Source organism: Terrapene carolina, unplaced genomic scaffold (genome assembly GCF_002925995.2).
Source record: "Terrapene carolina triunguis isolate 2854851 unplaced genomic scaffold, T_m_triunguis-2.0 Scaffold67, whole genome shotgun sequence".
Taxonomy (NCBI): Eukaryota; Metazoa; Chordata; order Testudines; family Emydidae; genus Terrapene; species Terrapene triunguis.
The window spans coordinates 10,501,730-10,527,416 of record NW_020664418.1 but is presented as its reverse complement, the minus strand read 5'-3'; the positions used below and the strand labels follow the sequence as shown (position 1 = coordinate 10,527,416).

Genomic DNA, 25,687 nt, shown 5'->3' with positions numbered 1-25,687 from the left:
CCCCCCCCCCCCCCCCCCCGCTTGGCTAACTGCAGGGAAGGATTTCTTTTCAGCCACAGGCAAACAGCCCAGTAGGAACGGCCACTCTGTCCCCTTAATTAAATTCCCATATTTCAACCAGGTTACCATGAGCGATATCACTCTCCTGAGGATTACACAGCGAGATAAAGAACGGATGTTGCTTGAATGCCAGCAAACACCGGGACCATATGCTGCCAGACGTTGTCATGCAATGATACCAGATTACTTGCTACTAGCATGGCGTGGTCAAGTGTTCTACCATGGAGGACGGAATAAGGCTGCACTGCCCAGAAACCTTGTGGAAAGGCTTTTGGAGTACCTCCAGGAGAGGTTCATGGAGATTGTCCCTGGAGGATTTCTGCTCCATCCCCAGACACGTTAACAGACTTTTCCAGTAGCAGTACTGGCTGCGAATGCATCCCAAGTCCTCAGGGCAAATTAATCATTAAAAAACGCTTGCTTTTAAACCATGTTTTATATTTACAAAGGTACACTCATCGGAGGTCCCTTCCATGGCCTCATTGTCTGGGGGTTGGGAGGGTGCTTCAGTCAGGCTGAGAAAAAGATCCTGGCTGTTGGGGAGAACGGAGTGCTGTGTGCTCTCCGCAAGCTCATCGTCGTCCTCCTCCTCCTCATCTTCCCCGTCCGCAGAATCCTCAGGCATGGCTGAGATTACCCCCGCCTCAGAATCCACGGTCAGAGGTCGGGTAGTGGTGGCGGCCCCCCCCTAGAATTGCATGCAGCTCAGCGTAGAAGCGGCATGTCTGCGGCTCTGACCCAGAGCGACCGTTTGCCTCCTTTGTTTTTTTGATAGGCTTGTCTGAGCTCCTTCACTTTCACGCGGCACTGTAGTGAGTCCCTATTGTGGCCTCTCTCCATCATGCCCTTGGAGATCTTTTCAAATGTTTTGGCATTTCGTCTTTTGGAACGTAGTTCTGCTGGCACGGAATCCTTTCCCCATATAGCAATCAGATCCAGTACCTCCCTTACAGTCCATGCTGGTGCTCTTTTTCGATTCTCGGACTGCATGGTTACCTGTGCTGATGAGCTCTGCATGGTCACCTGTGCTCTGCACGCTGAGCAAACAGGAAATGTAATTCAAAAGTTCGCGGGGCTTTTCCTGTCTACCTGGCCAGTGCATCCGAGTTCAGATTGCTGTCTAGAGCGGTCACAATGGTGCACTGTGGGATAGCTCCTGGAGGCCAATACTGTCAAATTGCGGCCACACTAACCCTAATTTGAAATGGCAATACCGATTTCAGCGCTACTCCCCTCGTCGGGGAGGAGTACAGATATCGATATTAAGAGCCCTTTATATCGAAGTAAAGGGCTTCGTTGTGTGGACGGGTGCAGGGTTAATTGGGTTTAACGCTGCTAAATTCGAGCTAAACTCCTAGTGTAGACCTGGCCAGAGTGGAAGAGCTATTCCAGAAAACCTGTGTGTGGACGCTCTTATTTCTAAATGAGTGCCTTTTTCCTGAATTAGCTTAATGCTCTACCAAAGTTTGTAGACAGGCTCTGAGAGAATGTAAAGACTTCCTCAAATTAAAGAGTTGATCTCTCCAAGGAAGTGGGGAGGAGTGTGTCTCTACCCTGTGTGGTCTGCCTCATACATTCCCTTGCCTGCAGGCCACACACGTTCTTTGACTTGATCTAAAATAATGCCGGACAGATTATTGTATTTTCACACTTCCAGATTTCTCCCACCATAGAGCTTTGTTCTCCCCCTTCCAAACTAAAACCTTGAGGAGAATCCTTTCTAGTGCTTACACTGATACTTCTAACATGTTTCATTCATAAAAGGAGTATTTTAAATAACTCTTGAGAAATTGGAAACTGGACTCTCTGGAACGAGATACTGAAATGCAGACTGAGCAGCTTTGTTCTTGGGGTAGTGATTGAAGTGGAGTTCGCTGCTTCAGGATGGACACGCTCAGAAAATCATAACTGAGTGTGTTACTTCATATTCTTTCCTGGTAACCAGCTATATAGTTAATGTAGTCTAGACAGTAGACAAGTGTGTAGTAAGGGACAGTTAATCACATAATAAATCAAATGTAGTCAGGTTTTGGCAGAAGTGAAAATCTGATGCTAACCAATGTGCCAAAGTCAGGCTGGGGAGCTGCAAGAGAGTGGTGGAAGGCAGATACATTAGCCCTAGAATGATAAAGGCCCTTTTTCAGGGGTGCCATTTGGGGGGGACGGGCGGGCTCCTCTTCCCCCCTCCCGGGTTTCATACCAGAGATCTGCTCACAGCGCATGCCCTGTCCCCAGAGGAAGCTCTTAACTGCAACACAGCTTCTGCTCTTGGGGTAGGGAGTTTGTTTATAACCAGAGGCAGGGTGATTAAGATAACAAAAGGCTTGTCATTAAATTAAATTAAGGATTGTTAGATGATCCCAAAAGCATTGCCAGGCACTCCAGTTAAAAGATAGGAAACAAAGGGTAGGAATAAATGGTTAGTTTTCAGACTAGAGAGAGGTAAATGGAGATAAACATTGAGGTGGCAAAATTTGCAGATGATATAAAAGTATTCAAGATAGTTAAGTCCACAGCTGACTGCAAAGAGTTACAAAGGGATCACACAAAGCTGGGTGACTGGGCAACAAAATGGCAGATGAAATTCAATGTTGATAAATGCAAAGTAATGCACATGGCAAAATATAATCCCAACTATACAATCAAAATGATGGTGTCTAAATTAGCTAAAACAACGAGGAGTCCTTGGGGCACCTTAGAGACTAACAAATTTATTTGTTAGTCTCTAAGGTGCCACAAGGACTCTTCATTGTTTTTGCTGATTCAGACTAACATGGCTACCACTCTGAAACCTCTAAATTAGCTGTTACCTGTCAAGAAAGAGATTTTGGATAGAAAGAGAAGTCATTGTGGATAGTTCTCTGAAAACATCTGCTCAATGTGCAGTGTCAAACAAAAAAGTGAACAGTATTGGGAATCATTAGGAAAGGGATAGATAATAAGACAGAAAATATCATATTGCCGCTATATAAATCCATGATATGCCCACATCTTGAATACTGCATGCAGATTTGGACACCCATCTCAAAAAAGATATATTGGAATTGGAAAAGGTACAGAAAAGGGCAACAAGAATTATTAGGGGTATGGAACAGCTTCTGTCTGAGGAGAGATTAAAGAGACTAGAACTTTTCAGCTTAGAAAAGAGATGACTAAGGAGGGATATGATAGAGGTCTAGAAAATCATGAATGGTGTGGAAAAATTGAATAAGGAAATATTATTTACTACTTCGCAAACACAAGAACTAAGGGGCATGCAATGAAATTAATAGGGAGCAGATTTAAAACAAACAAAAGAGAGTATTTCTTCACAGCATTTCTGTGGAACTCTTTGCCAGGGGATGTTGTGAAGGCCAAAATTATAACACGGTTCCAATAAGAACTAGATATGTTCATGGAGGATAGGTTCACCAATGGCTCTTAGCCAGGATGAGCAGGGATGCAACACCATGTTCTGCATGTCCCTTCCCTCTGTTTGCCAGAAGCTGGGAGTGCGCAACAGGATGAATCACTTGATGATGACCTGTTCTGTTCATTCCCTCTGACTCACCTGGCACTGGCCATTGTTGGAAGACAGGATACTGGACTAGATGGATGTATCTGCCCCCTGCTGTAACCCACTAGACCCCACTCCTCTCCCAGAGCTGAGATAGAACCCAGGAGTTCTGACGGGGTGTCTCTCTCTGCAGAGTTAATAACAAAGTAAGAATATACATTACAATTTTAAATCTAACCAGTGTCTCTTAAATGATTTGCCACAAGATGTCAGAACATGTTAGTATTAGAGCTGAGTGGGTCTAATATTTATTTATTTTTTTCTTTCATATAGTGTGACAGACCCAGACCAGTGGGGTACAGGAGTCTGGTAGAGGGCAAATATACTGGTCACTGGATGAGTAGTTTTCTGTTCCCTGAGTGACCAGAGCAGGGGCTGCACTAGAGTAATCAGGAACCTGCTAGAACCAGTTAAGGCAGGCAGGCTAATTAGGACACCTGGAACCAATTAAGAAGCTGCTAGAATCAATTAAGACAGGCTAATCAGGGCACCTGGGTTTTAAAAAGGAGCTCACTTCAGTTTGTGGTGCGAGTGTGAGGAGCTGGGAGCAAGAGGCGCAAGGAGCGGAGAGTGAGAGGGCGTGCTGCTGGAGGACTGAGGAGCACAAGTGTTATCAGACACCAGGAGGAAGGTCCTGTGGTGAGAATAAGGAAGGTGTTTGGAGGAGGCTATGGGGAAGTAGCCCAGGGAGTTGTAGCTGTCATGCAGCTGTTACAGGAGGCACTATAGACAGCTGCAGTCCACAGGGCCCTGGGCTGAAACCCGGAGTAGAGGGCGGGCTCGGGTTCCCCCCAAACCTCCCAATTGACCTGGACTGTGGGTTCTTCCAGAGGGGAAGGTCTCTGGGCTGTTCCCCAACCCACATGGTGAATCTCTGAGGCAAGAAAATCCGCCAATAAGCGCAGGACCCACCAAGATAGAGGAGGAACTTTGTCACAATCGGAATTAGATACAGTGTTCCTGTCCGCTAATTGCTAAGTTATTTGCCAAATTTCAGGTCCCTAAGTAGTCCCTGGAATCTCAGTTAAAGTTGCCCTTCCCCCCACCAAAATCTGAAATGTTGCCCCTGCCCTTTTTCCTATAAGCTGATAAGGGGTTAACTCAGGTTAAATAGGGACACCTGAGTTACCAAAGCTGAATGCCTGTTTAGGGGAAGGATTTGCGCCCCGGGGCCAACAAGAGGAAAACATCTCCCCAGTGAGGGGGTGGGGAAAGGGATTCCCCCTTTGTTTTGTGTTTATAAATTGGTTTCTTTTTGTTTGGTGGAGGAGCATTCCTTGGGCCTGCCCTGAGGCCTACCTTGAACATACTGATAAGAAAATATGGAGAGGGAAGGCAAACACTGTCCAGAGTGGGGCTGATTTACCCCATACCTCACTAGCGCCAGAGGAGGAAGTGCTAAGTCCATTGAGACAGAGGAGGTGCCTTGCCACACCAGGCTAACTGAGTAGTTGTTACTTGCTGAGCAGCTTAGATGTTCTGTTATACGCACTAAGGTGAGAGCCCAAAATGCCTTGTCTAATAGTTGATTTTTAATATATTAAAAACTCATTCTCATGAAGCCGTGATGTTCAGCTAATATCTGTAAGCTTAAACATGTTCTCCCTTTCAGATCTTAGCGATACCTTCAGAAACTCTCTAAGTAGTCTTTGCTCATGGCAAGTGAATTGTACAGTAGCTGCTTCATATTTGTGTCTCATAAAGTGCAGTTCGGACAAAAAGTTCTTCTATCCTGATATGTGCAAGATTCTGTATAAAATACCTTTTGTTTTCACCCTTATAGCGAGGTCAGTTACCCTGCTATTGGATTCTGTCTTTATACTTACGCTTCCTCTTTGTACCCTACAGGCTGACACCTTAAAAGAGAGATATCAGAAGATTGGGGACACAAAGAGAAACACTCCAGTTGAAGTTCTCTGTGAGAACTTTCCAGGTAAGGCCCAGTTAAAATTGTTATACCAGTTGTACTGTCTGTGTAAGGTGTCGATTAGGAACTGGACATAACGCATCCTATTGTATCATAGAAGATTAGGGTTGAAAGAGACCTCAGGAGGTTATCTAGTCCAACCCCTGCTCAAAGCAGGACCAACATATTTGTTCTGTCAGAAAATATTTGAATGCTGTTTGTTACATTGCTACTGTCGATGGCAAACATCTGGAGCTGCTACTGTGAATCAGTAGTATTCTGTTCCCTCACTCTTCTCCAATCCTTCAGTCCTTACTTGCAGTTAATTGCCAACACAGTCCTTTGTATTGAGGTGGTTGGAGAATGCTCAAGTGCCCGCTGTTGCTCTTTCTTTTGTGAAGAGGAATGCAGACAGCAGCCCCCACTTGGCCATCTTCCAAAAAAGAGAGTGTCATATTTGTTAATTGCCTCTCTCAAGTGACTGCCTCAGGTATATGGAGTTTGTTCTCTGCAGAGATCTGATATTTTTGAAGCAGTGAAAGAACTGGGTGGTCAATTTAGCAGACCCTGGGTGTCAACCTTGAGCAAGTTCCCTCAGCTGGATGCTCACCAGGCCGCCGGCACTGGCTTCCTCCAGGCCCTGGGGGTGCTCAACTCCCCACCACCACTACCCACCAACCCCCTTCCCGCCCCGCCTCTTCCCACCCGTGCTCCACCCCAAGCCCCACCCCACTCCTTCCCCAAGTCTCCACCCCTGCCCTGCCTCTTCCTGCCCTCACTCCATCCCCGCCCTGCCACTTCCCGCCCAGCTCCCCCCCAAGAGGAATAGCAGGCACAGTAGGTAATTATTGTTGTTTTAAGTAGCACTAGCTTCCCAGCAGGATTTTGGTCAGAAATCCACTGGGTCTCAAGGTGAGATATGCCTTTGTGATTGGCTGTTCCCTTGTTCTGCCCTCTTCCATCCTCCACAAAGTGGAGATGCTGCTTCTGGTTGCTGGTTTGGAACCTTTGCTGTCCTCCAGGCTTCAAATCAGAGCATAGCATATATGGCCTGATAGCAGCAAGAAGAGAGGGAATTCCCTCTCCCATCCCACCCCCGTCCTTTCACCTCAGTGAGTGTGAACTACAAAGCCAATCTGCACCATTTCAAAGTTAATATTGCTAAGCAGGGGCAGTTCAGTTTTTCTGTCTGTAAAGTGACTAAGTGCAAAAACCATGTTGATGCAACATTAGCAGTAGTATTATGGTGGCATCTAGAGGACCAAGCCTCATTGAGCTCTTCACTGTGCAGACGTAACAGACAGTCCCTGCCCTGAGAAGTGCGCAGTTAACAGTGTGAATTTGAACAGGGCAGTGAATTCAAAAGTTATGGATCCCACAGTAACTAACTCCTCAACACATATAAAGTGCTAAAAAGCTTTAGGTCAACAGTTAACTGGACTAGTAATCAGAATATTGTATGTGTAAGGTGAGCAAGTTAATGTTACTCATTATGACTGTTGTATGAACAACTTATCCATAATATAACAATTGAATTTTCTGCATACAATATACATTGGATGGATTTTGTGGAGAATATGCTGACATTTGGATTCCTGATGCCTTTGCTTTAGTGCTTCCCAACTCTTCCATCATCATACCATTCATGATGCATTAACATAGCTGTGTAGTTCTGGGCAGGGACAGTCTTTTTGTTATGTATTTGTACAACACCTAACACAAAGGAGCCCCAGTCACAGACCGGGCCCCAATGTGCTACTGCAGTTCAGCTAATATAAATCTCTTCCCCCCTCCCCCCCAAGTAACTGCACGCACATACTGTACATAGCCTTATAGTGCAAACATCTCTACAAGAGCAATATGGTGACTGTCCTGGGATGGTCTCATGCCTTACCTGGCTACTTGAAGTCGCTGTATGCCACCACAACAAATACTGTGTGTATGCTGTTGAGACTTAAAATTGCATTTATCACAAAAACACACATTTTTATTAATAATTGTTGCATTAATTAATGTGCAAAATAGAACTTACATACTTGAATTAAAAATCTACAATCCAGAGGAGGGCAGCAGGTGTCTGGAGCAGGCGGAAAATTTCACCTTTAAATAGTGTTTTTAAATTGTAGTGCATGTAAAGTATTAATTATTTATTAAAGCTTTTTTTAAAAAAGGAAAGCAGGTAAGCACTGGACAAGGTAGTCAAGGCAGTTGTTTCATCACATGATGCTGTGAAAAGGATCAAATGATTCTAAAATTAAAAAAACTCAGCTCATTCAAACATTAAAAGAATCAAAATAAATGGAAAATATTGCTAGGTTTTGGAGAAAGACTTTCCTGGAGATGCTAGTGTGGGAATGAACAGCAATCAAACATGGTGGCAGATGAGCTGGCTCAGGAGGGCAGTGTGTACTGCCTGGCAAGAGACCTATGTTTGATTCACAGGGTCAGATCCTTCATTTGAGCTGTCCTAGCTCAAACTGAAGTCAGTGAAGCTGTGATCATTTACACCAGGGGTTCTCAAACTTGGGGTCAGGACCTCTCAGGGGATCGTGAGGTTATTAGGTGGGGGGTCGCGAGCTGTCAGCTTCCACCCCAAACCCCGCTTTGCCTCCAGCATTTATAATGGTGTTAAATATATAAAAAAGTGTTTTTAATTCATAAAGGGGGGGGGGGTGTCACCAGTAAAAGGGGTCAGTACAAAAGTTTGAGAATCACTGATTTACACCATCTGAAGATCTGCCCCTCCTCCCCCCATCTCTTCCTTTGCCTGGCCTACAGAGGAAGGGGGATAAGACTGGTCTGTCATTCAACAGCTACCATATGTCTCCAGCCAATGAAGCGGTGCTGGCAAGTGACTCTAGGGAGTCCTGTAAGTCAGAAGCATGCTGACTGTGATGTGGCACGTAAAGTCGGGGGAAGTGACGCACTGTTCAAGCTTCAGGATTTGGGCACAAGGAGGATGATTTCCAGGAAAATGTGGTTTTCTTGCTTCCATAGCCTTTGATACTGTCAAACTAGCACTGCTTTTATGTATTGTGTGGAGGAGACTTCACTTGCCTGTTCCAGCAGGGGATGCTTTTGTGCATATTTTTTAATATGTATACTTTACCCACTTCTATTCAAACTCCCCCTAGTATCAGCTCTGCTTTTAAAGATGCACCTCCTCTGACAAGATCACTTTCATCACTGCTAAAGACTGGAAGGCCAAATTTGCCCAATAGCCTCCACCTGGCTTCTCAGGGTATCACAAAGACTAGATCCCACCAGTTGTATTCCTCTCATGCTGTAGAGACTTGTAATCTGTACAGAGATATGGCGTGAGTAGCAGGTGACTTTACTGCGTGTGCTGCTGTAGGTTTTTTTAGTCTGGGCCGAGATATTGATGCTCCTTTTTTCTCTTTTGTCCTTGCCTTTTTCCAACAGAGGAGATGGCCACATATCTTCGTTATGTCAGGCGATTAGACTTCTTTGAGAGACCAGACTACGATTACTTACGAACTATCTTTACAGAACTATTTGAAAAAAAAGGCTACACCTTTGATTATGCCTACGACTGGGTTGGCAGGCCACTGGTAAGTTTTGTTTGCAAAACAAGCACCCTCCTTCCAGAAATAAGTCTCCTAGTCCCTCATGGTTGCTTTTCCAGCTGTGTGGGCATATAAGAATTTCCTTTAATAGCCTCGAAAACTAATTGCAGCCTCTAGTGCAGTTGGGGAATGGAAAACTGAGGGCTGGGATGGCTTTCCTTCGGAAATCGTAATGGATCACTCTCCCTGTCAATCAGGAGAATGTGTTTATCTTTCTCCTGATGGAAATTAGCACAGGGGATCTTCTGCATCCCTGTTGGAACCTTAAACACCCTTCCCTATTTGCCTCTGGTTTTACTCCTCCCCATCTCACTTTCTGGTTCAAAGCCCATCACACTGCTGTGAATTGCCTGCATAGATCACAAGACTCTCCCTCTCCGAGCATGCTATAATGAGGCAATCCAACCTGAGTGTCCCATGTCGCAGTTTCAGATCATACCACTGGAACAGCTGGCAAATTTTAAAACACATTCATGTGCATATTAACATTAGCTACAGAGTATTTTGCTGCAGCGACACTTCTTCACGTTTCGTACACAAGATCACAAAAATCATTACTGGATTGTTTGGCAAATTTGTTTTTAAATGAAGTTTTACCCTTCTCAGACAGACTTGGATGCTCCTAAGGTTCCATCCCTCAGGACCTTTCTGTTTCAGAACATAGTTACGTTTAGGGTGGACTCACAATGAGCCACATCTGCCCTACGGAGTCAGCAATAATTAAACTGCGGCTTTCTGTAGTGTTCCAACACTTAACAGGCTGGAGACTGCTGCCCCTGTTACAGAATGATTAGAAGTCATGGCTTTTAGACACAGAACTCCTGCATGTGGACACTTTCGTCAAGTTTGGTTTTGTCGTGAGAAATAACCTCTCCCGTTACAATGGTCTGAGGATTCTAAAAAAGGGCAAATCCCAATGCCAGTGCGTTTTCAGATTGGTCTTCTAATCGTGATGAGGGCCATAGGGGAAAGGGTAAATGTAGAATGCTCACATTCTAGAGTCTGCTAACTCCTTAACTTCCACCCTCTCCTTTTCTGAGCGTGCTGTCATTGTTCCCTTGTTCATCAGCTTGTAGCAGAAGATTAGTGCCCTGGTCTGTCATCACCAAACAGAACATGCTTTTAAATTTTGGGACCATCTGTATGCGGAAAAGCTTTGCCAAGAGGCCCACTGATGCCTCTTGGAGAACTCTCATAAAACGTATCTATGTAGAATCCATTCTGCTAGTTGCTCATGCAAAGGACAGTTTGTGTCCAAGGTGCATAGCCAGTCACTTACTATGCTTTTGGGCCACTCTGCTTTTGTGGTTTTTACATCAATACTCAGTCATTATATACAACATTTCCTATGTTTGCTTATTTTGCACAGTAATATTATCTTTTAAAAGGAAGTCATTCTCCTTGTAAATCTCATTTCTCTTCACTGATGTTTAATTTCAGAGGCAATGGGCAAAAAGCCCATTTTAAGGCAAGTTTCCTATCACTCCTTTAACAATTCACCATTGGTTGCTATGGAGATCATGAAGTTACAAGCTGGGATTATGATTTAGTTGGGAACTAAGCAGATGAAGCCTTAATTAACACATCCTGTTCCTAAAAGTAGGAAGACATGAGATGAGGAGGAAAACAATATGCATAAAACTATCCTTATTTGCAATTGTAATTAACTCAATTTAACCTACACTAAAGTGTGTTCAGATACCATGAAGTTGGGTACCTTTATAAATGTATATAACAACAGTATTGTGTTTCAGTTTACCATGAGATGTTAGTGGCTGTAAATGTCCAGCAAGCCTTTGAATCCCATAGAGATTTTACAGCATCTGCTGTGATTCTCTTTGGCTGTTCAAACTATTTTAGACCTATATTTTCCTCGTTCTTCCACACTGAATATGAGCTAACCTAGTAGTAGAGCCTATGCATGCATGTAGATTGGGAGTGGAGCCTAACTGAGGCATTGGTTTCAATGTATAATGGGTGCTTTATTTTGCAGCCTACTCCAGTGGGGTCCATTCCTGTAGATTCTGGGGCATCTGCAATAACAAGAGACAGCCACGCACATAGGGATCGACCGTCACAGCAACATGCTCTTCGAAATCCGGTGCGTTACTTACCACTGTCTTTGCTTTCGCATATTCTCATAATGCCTTCCCCAGCCCCTATTTGTGTGGAGGGAAAGAGGAGTAAAAACCTCTGGTGAAGTTCATTTCTTAAGGAAATTTAATATGCATAAAGTGAAGGCTTAAAACACTCCAGTTCACAAAAGTAGGTCAGTGTTTAATTCCACCCTCCATCCACCTATGGGATGTCCGGAGACCATTGATGTTAACACTTACCTCACTTCCAGCAAGTAAATTTCCTCTTAATTTAGGAAGGTTATAGTTTGAACTGAATTTTATTTTCTGTGAGAAAAATTGCTGACATGCTGTTTATTGCAATAGAATTGAGGAGGTGCATGACCTAGGTGTATGGATTTAAAGGTCTACAGTTTCAAGTGGATCATTTTTCTTCTAGTTTGTATTTAAAAAAAATTTTTTTTACTCTAGAAGGTTGCTGGGCTCTATTCCCAAATTTAAGGATAAAAAGTCAGTCTATGACGTTCTCTGTTTTTTTCCTTGATGTCTTTTTCATATTTCATTGCTGTTGAGAGTTTGGATTTTCCATATTAATGCAGAACATATCAGAAGTTCAGCAGACCACTGGAACTGCTAGTTCCTTGTTAGAGCTGTTGGTACTCCATACCTCCCACAGTGAGTGGTTCTCGGCTCGCTGGGCCTTTCTCTCCACCTGCATGCTTCTTTTGTTAAAGTCCCTACTCCATAGACTATGTCCTCACCTATTCCATGTTAACTGTTTTGTTGGTGGTGTGGATTTAACAATGCTTATTGCAGTAACCTGTCTAGACTCAGCTTTTCTTGTTCATGCAGCTATCCTCTGAGTGGAAGAACAACAAATTCAGATCAGAAATACTTCTAAAGCTGTAGGTTAACCATAAAACAGGAATGTATTTCCCTCCTGAGAAGTGTTGCTTTTTGGCAGCTGGATTTTTAAAATAGTTGCATGTGAAGGTTTATTTTTATGCATGCTTATTAGTGCAAATTGCTGTGTAACAGGGGTTCCATAGTAACCTGCTTTAAAATGTGTTAGTTAATAAATACACTGTAGTCCCTTCATGCTGGGTTAATCTGAGTGGCACCTTCTGACTGCCTGCTCCTGCCAACAGACTTTGACACTGTGTGCATACACAAAGTATCTCCTGTTTTACTTTTTGCTGCCTGGAAGACATTCCTGGCTTAGCTTTCAGGCATATTTCGTGCACATATTTCTAGTCCATAACACATCTTTCATGTCCTAATAATGACACTCGAAGATAACTTATTCCTTATTCTTTTTGTTTCCCCCCTAAATAAACCCTGCTAGTATATGGCACAGCAGTGTCCCTAATTCCTGCATAATGCTGAGAATGAACAGCCCATCTCTCAAGATGTTGAGGTGTCATCCAAGTATTTGACTGGAAAATAGTTAAGCGGTAACTTCTTGCTTTGGAATTCGTTTTGTACAAACATAACAGTTCCTCCTCCAAGAGATGATCCTCTTAAATGCTGATCAAACCACTTCTTTGCAAAAAGTCACTTAAAAAAACTTCTAGGGGCAGTGGAATTGAGGCATGTGCGTTTGGGTAGAGTGAACCCTCCTGAACTCCAAGGGTGATTGTTTTATTTTTACTCCCCTGCATGCAAGTGAGTCTTTTACCAACCATTGGCACCAAAACCAGGCAGCGTGTCGTAGGTCCTATTCTCTCTGCAGTTGTTCCATTTAGACAGCTACAGTCAATGTGCTTATTCTCTAGCAAAGCTGGACTGCTCTGTGAATTGGTAGGTGGCAAGAGGATGGTCAGAGTTTTTAGGAACTCTTTCTCCAATTCCATGTGCATCATCTCTGCAATGTAACATGACCTCACTGAGCTCAGGTAGTGAGGCTCAAGGCCACTCCTAAACTGGTTCAAGGTGCATTGTGCTGCATGGCCATAACCCAGTGGTCTGGTCCTAATGGCCTCTTCTAAAGAGTTTCTTTTGAAAGTAAGAAGATTCTAAGCTCTGAGGCAGGGGTGTATTTCCTTAACATTAACATTGTAAGCTACTATTTCAGCTACCTGTTTAGATCCACACAACTCTATTATAAGGAGCAGCTCTCTGGCATGTCTCTTTTCTATCCACTTCTTGAATCTAGAGGCCTATGTGATTCTAACAGTACTGTTTCTAAATTTATCTTTGATTTATAGCAGTGAAATACATTTCAAGGAAAGTGCATCTGTAGTAGTTTCATGTGTATCGGGATGGTACTCCTGAAGCAAGTGAGAGTCAAGCCTGACCCGAGAAATTGGGGGAAGGGATTTAATCAAAGGGAGGTCCTGAAGAGACCGTCCTAGTAGAAATAAGACTTTGACTTTGTATGATCTGAGGGAGGTGCAGTGTGTGTCACTCAGTGCTTTGCCATGGTATTCTAAAGCAGTGGTTCTCAACCAGGGGTCCAGGGCCCCCTGTAGGGGCTGCGAGCAGGTTTTGGTGGGTCCTCCAAGTGGGGCCAGCGTTAGACTTGCTGGAGCCCATGACAGAAAGCCGAAACCCCACCCCGCATGGGGCTGAAGCCCAGGGCCCTGAGTCCTGCCACCTGGGGCTGAAGCCAAAGCCTGAGCAACTTAACTTTGTGGGGGCCCTGTATTATGGGGCCCCAGGCAATTGCCTTGCTACCTCCTAACGCTGGTCCTGGCTTTTATATGCAGAAAACCAGTTGTGGCAAAGGTGGGCCATGGAGTTTTATATCATGTTGGGGGGGGGGGGGGAGGGGGCTCTGAAAGAAAAAGGTTGAGAACTCCTGTTCTAAAGGATTTAGAAACTAGGAGTCCTTGTGGCACCTAAGAGACTAACAAATTTATTTTGGCATAAGCTTTCATGGGCTAAAACCCCCTTCATCAGCTGCATGGAGTGAAATATACAGTAAGCAGAATATATATTACAGCACATGAAAAGATTGGAGTTGCCTTACCAAGTGGGGGGTCATTGCTAACAATTCAATTAAGGTGGAAGTGGCCTATTCTCAACAGTTGACAAGAAGGGGTGAATATCAAGGGAGGGAAAATTACTTTTGTAGTGCTAATGAGGCCAATGCAATCAAGATGGACGTCGCCCATTTCCAACAGTTAACAAGAAGGTGTGAGTATCAGCAGAGGGAAAATTACTTTTTGTAGTGACCCATCCATTCCCAGTCTTTATTCAGACCTAATTTGATGGTGTCCAGTTTGCAAATTAATTCCAGTTCTGCAGTTTGTCATTGGAGTCTGTTTTTGGAGGTTTTTTGTTGAAGAATTGCCACTTTTAGTCTGTTATTGAGTGTCCAGGGAGATTGAAGTGTTCTCCTACTAGTTTTTGAATGTTACAATTCTTGATGTCTGACTTGTGTCCACTTATTCTTTTGCGTAGAGACTTTCCAGTTTGGCCAATGTACATGGCAGAGGGGCTTTGCTGGCACATGATGGCATAAGATTCACTTCCTCTGTTGTCCTCCTAAATCAGGAAACTAATAGGAGCATATATCTCCTACTGCTACGAGAGAGAAGGCTGAACCTCTGACTAGGAAGGTGCCGTTGTTAGTGACTACTGCTAGGTGGAAGTTAAAACAAGCCAGCACAGACCTAATTGTGCTGAATGTTTTTAAAAGGCAGGTGCTGTAGCTTTGAAAAGAGAACCCGGATTAACTCTCCGTTCTGCTTCCTTTTGCAGACTCTGCTGTTTAGTTCTCAGCAAGGTTCAGGAATTGCTAGTTGAAGGGCCGACAAGTTTGCTCAAAGATAACCTAGCTCCTTTTTTCCTGTGTGTAACCGCCTAATATTCAGACTCTCACCCAGTTTGAACAAGGACATTCAGCCTGTGTGGCTGTGCTCTTCCTCCAGCCAGGATAGGGCTCGCCGTCCACATCTTGAGGAGAGTAATGTTCTGAGGGAGCATGGTAGGATGGGGAGGCAGGGAACTGGATTGCAATCTTTGATAAGCTATTTCAATCTCATTGCTCATATCTTCTACTTACTTGAAGTAACTCCTACAGTCCTTCATTCTCCCACCAAAGTAAAGCTTCCTAATTTGATACATTTGCATTTTTAGTTTCTTTTGTTCAATATACCTGCTCTCAAACTGGGTGAAAAGTTAATCAAAATCTAAAAATGCTCTTCTTCTGTTTCCAGCTTTCTTTAATGTTTGGTTTAAATTTGACACATTTGCTTAGATTTAGATGGTGTCCATTGCTACAGCTTTGGAGCGGTTAATATAATCACAAATAGTGACATATCTATTATGAATTTCAGAGTTCTTGAAAGAGACAGTTCTACTCATGCGTATTGGATCTGACCAACAGCACAGCTCTGTCATGTCCTAGAGCTCCCCCTGCTACTTCAGTCTTGGGGTATGTCTACACTACGGGATTAATCCGAATTTACAGAATTCGAATTTTGGAAACAGATTGTATAAAGTCAAATGTATGCGGCCACACTAAGCACATTAATTCGGTGGTGTGCGTCCATGTACCGGGGCTAACGTCGATTTCCAGAGCGTTGCACTGTGGGTAGCTATCCCATAGTTCCCGCAGTCTCCTCTGCCCATTGGAATTCTGGGTTGAGATCCCAATGCCTGATGGGGCCAAAAACATTGTCGCGGGTGGTTCTGGGTACATCCTCCCCTTCTCTCCAGGGAAGCAACGGCAGACAACCGTTTTGCGCCTTTTTCCTGGGTGAACAGTGCAGACGCCATACCACGGCAAGCATGGAGCCCGCTCAGCTCAAGACAGCAGTCATGAACATTGTAAACACCTCACACGTTATCGTGCAGTTTATGCTGAACCAGAACCTGCAAAACCAGGCGGCGAGGAGTAGGCTATGGCAGCACGGCGGCGAGAGTGATGAGGACATGGACATGGAATTCTCTCAAACCGCGGGACCCGGTGCTTTGGAGATCATGCTGTTAGTGGGGCAGGTTATAGCCGTAGAATGCCGATTCTGGGCCCGGGAAACAAGCACAGACTGGTGGGACCGCATAGCATTGCAGGTGTGGGACAATTTCCAGTGGCTGCGAAACTTTCACATGCGTAAGGGCACTTTCATGGAACTTTGTGACTTGCTTTCCCCTGCCCTGAAGCGCCAGAATACCAAGATGAGAGCAGCCCTCACAGTTGAGAAGCGAGTGGCGATAGCCCTGTGGAAGCTTGCAACCCCAGACAGCTACCGGTCAGTCGGGAATCAGTTTGGAGTGGGCAAATCTACTGTGGGGGCTGCTGTGATCCAAGTAGCCAAAGCAATCGCTGAGCTGCTGCTACGAAAGGTAGTGACTCTGGGAAATGTGCAGGTCATAGTGGATGGCTTTGCTGCAATGGGATTCCCTAACTGTGGTGGGGCGATAGATGGAACCCATATCCCTATCTTGGCACCGGAGCACCAGGGTGCCCAGTACATAAACCGCAAGGGGTACTTTTCAATGGTGCTGCAAGCACTTGTGGATCACAACGGACGTTTCACCAACATCAACGTGGGCTGGCCGGGAAGGGTTCATGACGCTCGCGTCTTCAGGAACACTACTCTGTTTAAACGGTTGCAGCAAGGGACTTACTTCCCAGACCAGAAAATAACCGTTGGGGATGTTGAAATGCCTATAGTTATCCTTGGGGACCCAGCCTACCCCGTAATGCCATGGCTCATGAAGCCATACACAGGCAGCCTGGACAGGAGTCAGGAGCTGTTCAACTACAGGCTGAGCAAGTGCAGAATGGTGGTAGAATGTGCATTTGGATGTTTAAAAGGTCGCTGGTGCTCGTTACTGACTCGGTCAGACCTCAGCCAAACCAATATCCCCATTGTTATTGCTGCTTGCTGTATGCTCCACAATCTCTGTGAGAGTAAGGGGGAGACCTTTATGGTGGGGTGGGAGGCTGAGGCAAATCGCCTGGCTGCTGATTATGTGCAGCCAGACACCAGGGCGATTAGAAGATCACACCAGGAAGCGCTGCGCATCAGAGAAGCTTTGAAAACCAGTTTCATGACTAGCCAAGCTACGGTGTGAAAGTTCTGTTTGTTGAAAACCCGCCCCCTTGATTGACTCATTCCCTGTAAGCAACCCACCCTCCCTCTTCGATCCCAGCTTGCTTTTAAAGGAAATAAAGTCACTATCGTTTAAAAATCATGTATTCTTTATTAATTGATTATAAACATAGGGAGAGAACCGACAAGATAGCCGGGGCGCGGTTTGGGAGGAGGATAGGAGGGAAGTAAAAGGCCACTGAAAAAATTCAATATAATGACAGCCTTTTGGTTGGGCTGTCCACTGGGGTGGACTGGGAGGGTGCACGGAGCCTCCTCCCCCCGCCCCCGCATTCTTACACGTCTGGGTGAGGAGGCTATGGAACATGGTGAGGGGGGAGGGAGGGTTATACAGCGGCTGCAGCGGCACTCTGTGATCCTGCTGCCGTTCCTGAAGCTCCACCAGACGCCGGAGCATGTCCGTTTGATCACGCAGCAGCCCCAGCTTTGCAGCCTGCCACCTCTCATCTCGAGCGTCCCTGATGACCTCACGTTCACTGGCATCTTTCCTGTACTTAGATACCGTGTCCTTCCACTCATTCAAATGAGCTCTTTCATTGTGGGTGGATTCCATTATTTCCGAGAACATCTCGTCTCGCGTCCTCTTTCTCCGCTGCCTTATCTGAGATAACCTTCGGGACGGAGGAGGGAGGCTTGAAAAATTTGCAGCTGCTGGAGGGATGGAAAAAAGGAGAGAAGTTTTTAAAAAGATACATTTTACAGAACAATGCTTATACTCTTTCACGGTGAACAACACTATTCACATTACATAGCACATGTGATTTCAGTACAAGGTCGCATTTTCCATCTTAATATTGAGTGCCTGTGGCTTTGGTGTTAGAGATCACAGACGCAGGTCCGGGCAACAGAATTCGGCTTGCATGTGGCCATGGTAAGCCATTGTCTTTCGGCTTCTGCGCCCTCCTTTCCCACATACCAAACAAATGACTGCTGTCTTGAGTGCTGTGGTTTTCCTGTTAACCTTCAGCAGCAGAAAACAAACTAACCCGCCCCCCCCCCCACCCATCCAATTCTCTGGGATGATCGCTTTATCCCTCCCCCCACCGCGTGGCTGGTATCAGGGAAGATCCCTCCTAGCCAAACATGAAAAGCTCAGCGCCAATTCCCCCCCCCACACACACACACACACTTGGCTAACTGCAGGGAAGGATTTCTTTTCAGCCGCAGGGAAACAGCCCAGTAGGAGCGGCCACCTCTGTCCCCTTAATTAAATTCCCGTATTTCAACCAGGTTACCATGGGCGATATCACTCTCCTGAGGATTACACAGCGAGATAAAGAACGGATGTTGCTTGAATGCCAGCAAACACCGGGACCATACGCTGCCAGGCTTTGTCATGCAATGATACCAGATTACTTGCTACTAGCATGGCATGGTCAAGTGTCCTACCATGGAGGACGGAATAAGGCTGCACTGCCCAGAAACCTTCTGCAAAGGCTTTTGGAGTACCTCCAGGAGAGCTTCATGGAGATGTCCCTGGAGGATTTCTGCTCCATCCCCAGACACATTAACAGACTTTTCCAGTAGCTGTACTGGCTGCGAATGCATCCCAAGTCCTTAGGGCAAATTAATCATTAAACAACACTTGCTTTTAAACCATGTTTTATATTTTAAAAGGTAAACTCACCTGAGGTCCCTTCCATGGGGTCATGGTCTGGGATACCGGCTTGGGAGGGTACTTCAGACAGGCTGAGAAAAAGATCCTGGCTGTTGGGGAGAATGGAATGCTGTGTGCTGTCCGCAAGGTCATCGTCGTCCTCCTCCTCTTCCCTGTCCGCAGAATCCTCAGGTGTGGCTGATGAGATTACCCCTGCCTCGGAATCCACGGTCAGAGGTGGGGTAGTGGTGGCGGCTCCCCCTAGAATTGCATGCAGCTCAGCGTAGAAGCGGCATGTCTGCGGCTCTGACCCGGAGCGACCGTTTGCCTCCTTTGTTTTCTGATAGGCTTGTCTGAGCTCCTTGACTTTCACGTGGCACTGCTCTGAGTCCCTATTGTGGCCTCTCTCCATCATGCCCTTGGAGATTTTTTCAAAAGTTTTGGCATTTCGTCTTTTCGAACCAAGTTCTGCTAGCACTGAATCCTCTCCCCATATAGCGATCAGATCCAGTACCTCACATACGGTCCATGCTGGTGCTCTTTTTTGATTATCGGCCTGCATGGTTACCTGTGCTGATGACCTCTCTGTGGTCACCTATGCTCTCCTGTGCTGGGCAAACAGGAAATAAAATTCAAATGTTCGCGGGGCTTTTCCTGTCTACCTGGCCAGTGCATCCGAGTTCAGATTGCTGTCCAGAGCGGTCACAATGGTGCACTGTGGGATAGCTCCCGGAGGTCAATACCATCGAATTGCGGCCACACTAACCCTAATTCGAAATGACAATATCAATTTCGGCGCTACTCCGCTCGTCGGGGAGGAGTACAGAAATCGATTTTAAGAGCCCTTTATTTCGAAATAAATGGCTTCGTTGTGTGGACAGATGCAGGGTTAATTCGATTTAACGCTGCTAAATTTGAATTAAACTCATAGTGTAGACCAGGCCTTGGAGTAGATAAATTGACCACTTACACTGTTGGCCACATTGATTGACTACTTTGGCAATTAGCCACGTCAAGGTGCACATTTCTAGGGTATTAATGGATGTGTTGAGTCACAAATATGGAATGAACTCACGGGAACAAAGGACCGTCACAGACCTCACCAGCTTTCGCTCCAAGCACAAGGTGCAGACTGGCCTTCTGATATAAATGCAGAGCAGCATGTACATTAAAAACATTTCACTAAACACGCAGTTCTTCACCTGGTAAGAGGTTGAGGGAGATAGCAAATGTGAGATGTTAGTCATGCCATTTAATGAACTGCTGGATGGCACTCAGTTACTGTGGTGGTGAGGTTGCTATAAGAATCTGGATAGAATAGAATAGGCATGTAGATGAAGGTAAAGCGCCTTCAACCCCTGAGAAATGCAGCAGTATAGCAATGCACACCCTGGCCTGGCTCATTTCCACTAGCTATTTTTTAAAATCTAGAGACCATTTCAACCATTAATATGTAATTTTTAAAATCAACTTTTCTGTGAGTTCCAATGTCTGTCTTGAGGTAGACATGTTGATGAATGTTCCAGATGGACTCTATGGGCCTTTCTTTTCATTATCTGAAAATCACCTCTTTTCCTTGGTGGAAGAGGCAGTGATGAGGTGTGGCGTCAGGAGCCCCTGGACTATAGAAAACCCTGGTTGATGCCTCACTAAGTGGGAAGTGCCCTTGTGAAAAACTGACCTTGTGATGTGTGGACTGCTGGATAGCTCTTCAATTCTGACTCTTAAAGGAGTCTTCTTGTCACAAAGGGCAGCAGAGCCAGGAAAATGAATGTCTCACAGTGCAAGGACTCCACAGCAGATTGCTGCCTCTGGTTCCTGAAGGGGAGAGGATGCTAATTAAAGCAAGAATATGGCTTTTAAATGATATGTCCTTTTAACACAGTAGGGTCTGTGAGTATGGGCAGATGAAGCTGAACCACAGGGACTTCCAATTTCATGTACATACTGTGAGAGTTTCAGCCTTGCACCATAGAGATCTAGTGACATCACCACTTGTCAAGCTGTTAACTGCTGCTTTCTCTCAGCGATGGCAACCTCTATGGTCTGCCTGTCCGCTTCTCGCCCAAATACCACTGTGCCTTTTCCCATGCTGCTCTGTTTCAGAAACATTCCCTGTCAAAATTTCTAAAGGTGCCAGCCCTGTCATCCTTTCAAACCTTCCTCTGTCATGATGCCTACAAGGGCATGAGTCTGGCCTTGATTAGATAAGGAATGAACTGAAACGTCTGTTTTGTTAAACTCTGATTGTTTTGTTACTTCATCCTCCCTTGCCCTGGCTGTGCAAACAAGTAACAATGTAATCCTTGATTGGGGTCTCTAGGTGCTACCATAATGCCAGTAATGTCCAAAAAGGCCTTGCTGGCCAATCTGTGTCCAGAATGGTACTCTGATGCACCTCAGTACTGAACTACAACCCCCTCGCAGCAGTTTCTGTTGTGCTCCTACACAACTTGTGATGCTGCACCCTGGCCTCAACTATTGGTTTAGATGAGGGAGAAATATGGTGGCAAAACAGTGGTGTTAAATATCCCAAACCTGAGGCATAGTAGAAATTAACAAAAGAAAAAGCTGGAAGGATGCATTCCAAACAATGTACAAACAAACCCAGGAGAGGTGCAGCAAAGCAGGAATCAGATAGGAGCACTATGAACAGAGATCCATTCTGCAGCCTGGGTTTCTTACCTGGAAATCTTATCACTTCATGCGCCAATCCTAGGCTCATCAGGAGGGATGAGAGCCCTGCCTTTCCCCTCCACCATAAATGAATGAGATGCAAGCCACATCACCTGATATGCATGTGCAGGTGACTAACTCACTTCCCTCAACTACCTCCACCCAGCCCAACACAAAACACTGGCTCCAAAGCCAGTAAGTAGCAGGAGGTACGGTACTCTCTCTAAATCATCCCATCTCCTGGAAGTTTACATATGGCCTTATACAAACTTACCACAAGATTCTCTTCCCAGCCCAGAAGGGATGAGAAGCCTCTGCCCATTCATCACTAAGGACCCTGATCCAAGACTCTTGTGTGGGGCATAAGATACTGGCTGAAGGCACAGATCTTCAGACCATTTCCTATATTGTCGGAGAGTACTTTATTCTACTTCCATTGTTTGGTGGGGGGGAAGTTTCTCTTGTACCCCTGTTGGTAAAGTTGTCTCAATATGTAATTCTCTGCTATACTTCTGTGCCTGGGTTTATGCCTTATTGAGGATGCGTATGGCCAGGGTAACTCTGTGAGCTACTGCTGTTAATTTCCTTCTGTTCTGGGAGAGATTTGTGCCTTGTGGGTATTCTCCATGTTGAAATGGTGACACTGGACAAGCTGTGCAAAGTCCACTTGATCACCAGACTTCTCCATTGTGATGTAATCAGTTTCTTCTGGAAACATTTTCCATTGCTCCTTCCCATCCTCTAAAAGAACTAACTATATCTGGAAAGTCAACCTAAACTACAAATCCCATGTCAAAATCTGACAGCCATTGTTTTCTGTCCATTTTCTTTCTCCTTCCCTTTTCCCTCTCTTGTTTTCTGGGGATTTTTTGCTGTTTTGTCAATCCTCCTCCCGCATTCTCTTTTGCTCTTATTTTGTGGCACCCTTTCCCTGTTTCATTCTTGGCAGAAGGCTACATGCTGTTGGGATTTGAGATGTTCACTAGTAGCTGTAAGAGGCCATGTCACAGACGGTATGTTGCAGTTTAGCTGAGTGCCATAGAACAGCTTGGGCCAATAGACTTCCTGCCTGAGTCTGTAGTCCTGTACACGAGCTGCTCCTGTGTGTTGTTTCAAAAGGACAAATTATACAAAACAAAGACCAGAGAATGGAGTGGAACCAGAAACGAGTTTGGATTCATCTTCACTGTACTTTACTAGGTACTTTCCTAAGTAAAATCTGTTCTTAAGATGTCTGTATCAGCCTCAAAGTGATCAGGTGCTCAGAATATTTATCCTTCCCAAAAGCATTTTGTACCATGGAAAATTATTTCTGCAACAGAGCATGTTTTGACAAAGCATAATTAAAGAGTAATTCATTTTAGCCCACTATTAGCCAAGTCATAGATTAGTGTGAAGATCTTTGCTTAACTTTGGGTTAATTGACTGACTTAACATGCAGTTATACTCTCAAGTATCAGTGATTTATCCTGTGTTCCCAGAAGCAACTAAACATTATTTCTCTCCATTTAAAAAAAAAATGAAGTGTTGGGGCAAGTTCTGCCCTCAGATACAGGTACCCAACTCAGAAGGAGTTGATGGGAGTCATATGGCTATTTCAAAATGCTATAACATTTAATGTATGTGCTAACCTGTAACCTTTGTAAGTAGTGTAGAACTAAGCTGAGCTCTCTGATTATGGTTATACATAAGGCCTTTCTTCCTAGAAAAGTAAAAACTTGCAGGTAGGCTGGCCAGGGCACCTGGGAGCACAAGACCCTACGCAGCTAAATGATTATAGGCACACTGAGCAGATCACGCTCAATCTGTCCTAAAGAGGGCAGCTTGTGGCCTTGGAGTACGAAAGCTTCAGAAAGCCACCTACCCTGTTAAGCTATATCTGTCATTTTGTGCCAGGGACTATCAGAGCTTCCAATAGCTGTTGTTTGACTTCTTAGCCTTCCGTTACTAGACACCAAGAGGGTTAAAACTCCAAGCTTGACTGGACTAAGGAACTTAATGTAGGCTCTAGCTGATCGCAACAGCATCAGATCTTAACCCCTGCTGCAGCAGCAATTAAAGCTCGAGTTACTGCTCTGTGTGCTGCCTTTAGGTCTATTCATTTTTCATCTTCAGTGGGTATTAGTGCACACACTTATGTCTAAGTATCTACATAGTGATTCTGTGGCTGTCCGGTGTAACGTTGGAGCATCTTACAATCATTAATGGATTTTATCCTTAAAACATCTAGCAGCCAAAGGCATACTGTGATTCAATGGCTAGACGCTGAAGCTAAACCAATTCAGGGTAAAAATAAGTATGCTACTGGCCACACCACTCCCAACTGCAGACATGTTTCTGTTAGCAGTAGGTAGCTGCCAAGCTTGCCTCTTCCAGAGACATCTGCACCCCGGTCAGCATGATGCTTGGTAGTAATTCCATTTTAAGCTCTCTGTAGCAGGAAGTGTCTTTCCGTGGTTTGGACAGTGCCTAGGACAATGAAGCCTCTATCCCTAACTGGCATGTCTGCAATATAAATAAAAACTAGGGTGGGGGAACAACCACAAGAGGAGACGGAGAAGATCGTCACGAGCAGCATGAAGCAAAATACACATCAGAGAGAGAGAAAAGGAATAAGCAAGAAACAAGATGATGAGGGAAGGGAGTGGAGAACAGACAGAAAAGGATGTCAGGCTCATGTTGGGGTGGGGGAGGGTGGGCAGGGGATGGAATATGCAGAAAAACAGGAGAAAGGGGTGATGACAGCATGTGCCGGGGCGGGGTGGGGAAGGTTCCTAGTTGTTTGTGTCCCAGAGAGACTCCAGTTAAAACAGTTAGGAATCACTGCTATAAAGTGGGGATTAAAGGCGTTCCATTCATATAAGCTAATGTGACCTTCTTCAGCCCCTGAGAGTTGGAGGGGGAAGGGAGGCATTGCTTCCCCAGACTGTTCTGTGCCAGTAACTTCATAAAGAGGAAAATCTGACTGTAGATCTGCGCTGCACAGAAAAACCTGCGGCACCGGGTCAATTGAGTCAGGCTTGCGGGACGCAGGCTGTGGGACTAAAAATAGCAGTGTAGATGTTCAGGCTTGTGCTAGCTCCTGAGCTCTGAGACCCTGCCCTCTCGCCCACCAGGTGTCAGACCCCGGCTCTGAGACTCAGTGCCATAGGTCTCTTACTGCAGTGTAGATGTACCCTTAGGTGCTCCACAATGTTTTTAAATGTGAACACTCCTGGCCACTTGATCCCTTTGAGAAGTACTTTGAGTCCTAGGGGAAGACTCCTGAGGTGCATGTCTTTATCGGCTCCATATTGCCACTTCTCCAGGAAACTACAAATAGTTCATTCGAGTTGGGGGGGAAACCCCACAAGACTAGTAATACATGCAACTTTTAACTTACCAAGGGCATTGCCCAGGGAAGTAGTGTCTCACCAGACTCTCTTCTGCCATTAAATCCGTAATGAGAGCGTTAACTTTTTCTGGATACTAGAGTAAACTGTCCTCTTCAGTCAATTCTTCGGGCACGAGCCTTCTCCTTTCACCCCATACTGGAGAGCATAACCCCCTAGGGCTTGAGCCTGGGGAAGCAAGTTTCTTACAGCTATATTGTCCAAAACCAAACCGTACAGTAATATCAATCTGTTTACCTCACAACAGAATCCAAGACAGTGTTTCAAACCAGACCTCTGGGTTCTGTGAATGGTGAATCACAGCATACTCAATGGGTGGCTTTCAAAAAGGTCTTCTCCTGCTCCTCCAGCTTCAGGCAACAGTAGTCTCAGCTGTAAACCACATTCTTTTGTTTCCAGACTGTTTTTTTCAGGAGCACAGTGAGTTCATTTGTCCTCTTTGAACTAGTGCTGGTTCTCTTGCATTTTCAACTGCACCTTTCTCGTTCACCTTCGCTTTTCATTAATAAAGTTGTGCTTAATTGTCCATATGCTGTGGTAATCTGAAAACTCAAGCCTTAGATATCTGTTGACCTCGGTCTCAGCTCTCTGCTCAGGACTTCGTCTCAGCATTCCTCACCTACATCAGTATTAGTCACATTTCATATCAGAATAAGAAAGTATTCTACCATCTTTGTGTCTGAGATTTCACATATGGCCAACACCCTCACTGCTTCAAATATGTGCAGTCAGTCCACTACTACCGCCACAGAACCAACGTAAGTTCAGAAAGT

The 25,687-nt window shown here is 45.1% G+C and overlaps 1 protein-coding gene across 3 annotated transcripts in view; it reads left to right on the top strand.

Moving 5' to 3' along the window:
* The window catches only part of CSNK1G1 (casein kinase 1 gamma 1), a 307,364-nt gene that overhangs the window by 262,638 nt on the left and 19,039 nt on the right, over positions 1–25,687 (top strand). For all 3 annotated transcript variants that reach the window (XM_024213737.3, XM_024213736.3, XM_026648214.2), the window contains exons 8-10: positions 5,465–5,549; positions 8,946–9,094; positions 11,103–11,210. In XM_024213737.3, coding sequence (XP_024069505.1) covers positions 5,465–5,549; positions 8,946–9,094; positions 11,103–11,210 — 342 coding nt within the window. The remainder of the gene's footprint in view (positions 1–5,464; positions 5,550–8,945; positions 9,095–11,102; positions 11,211–25,687) is intronic.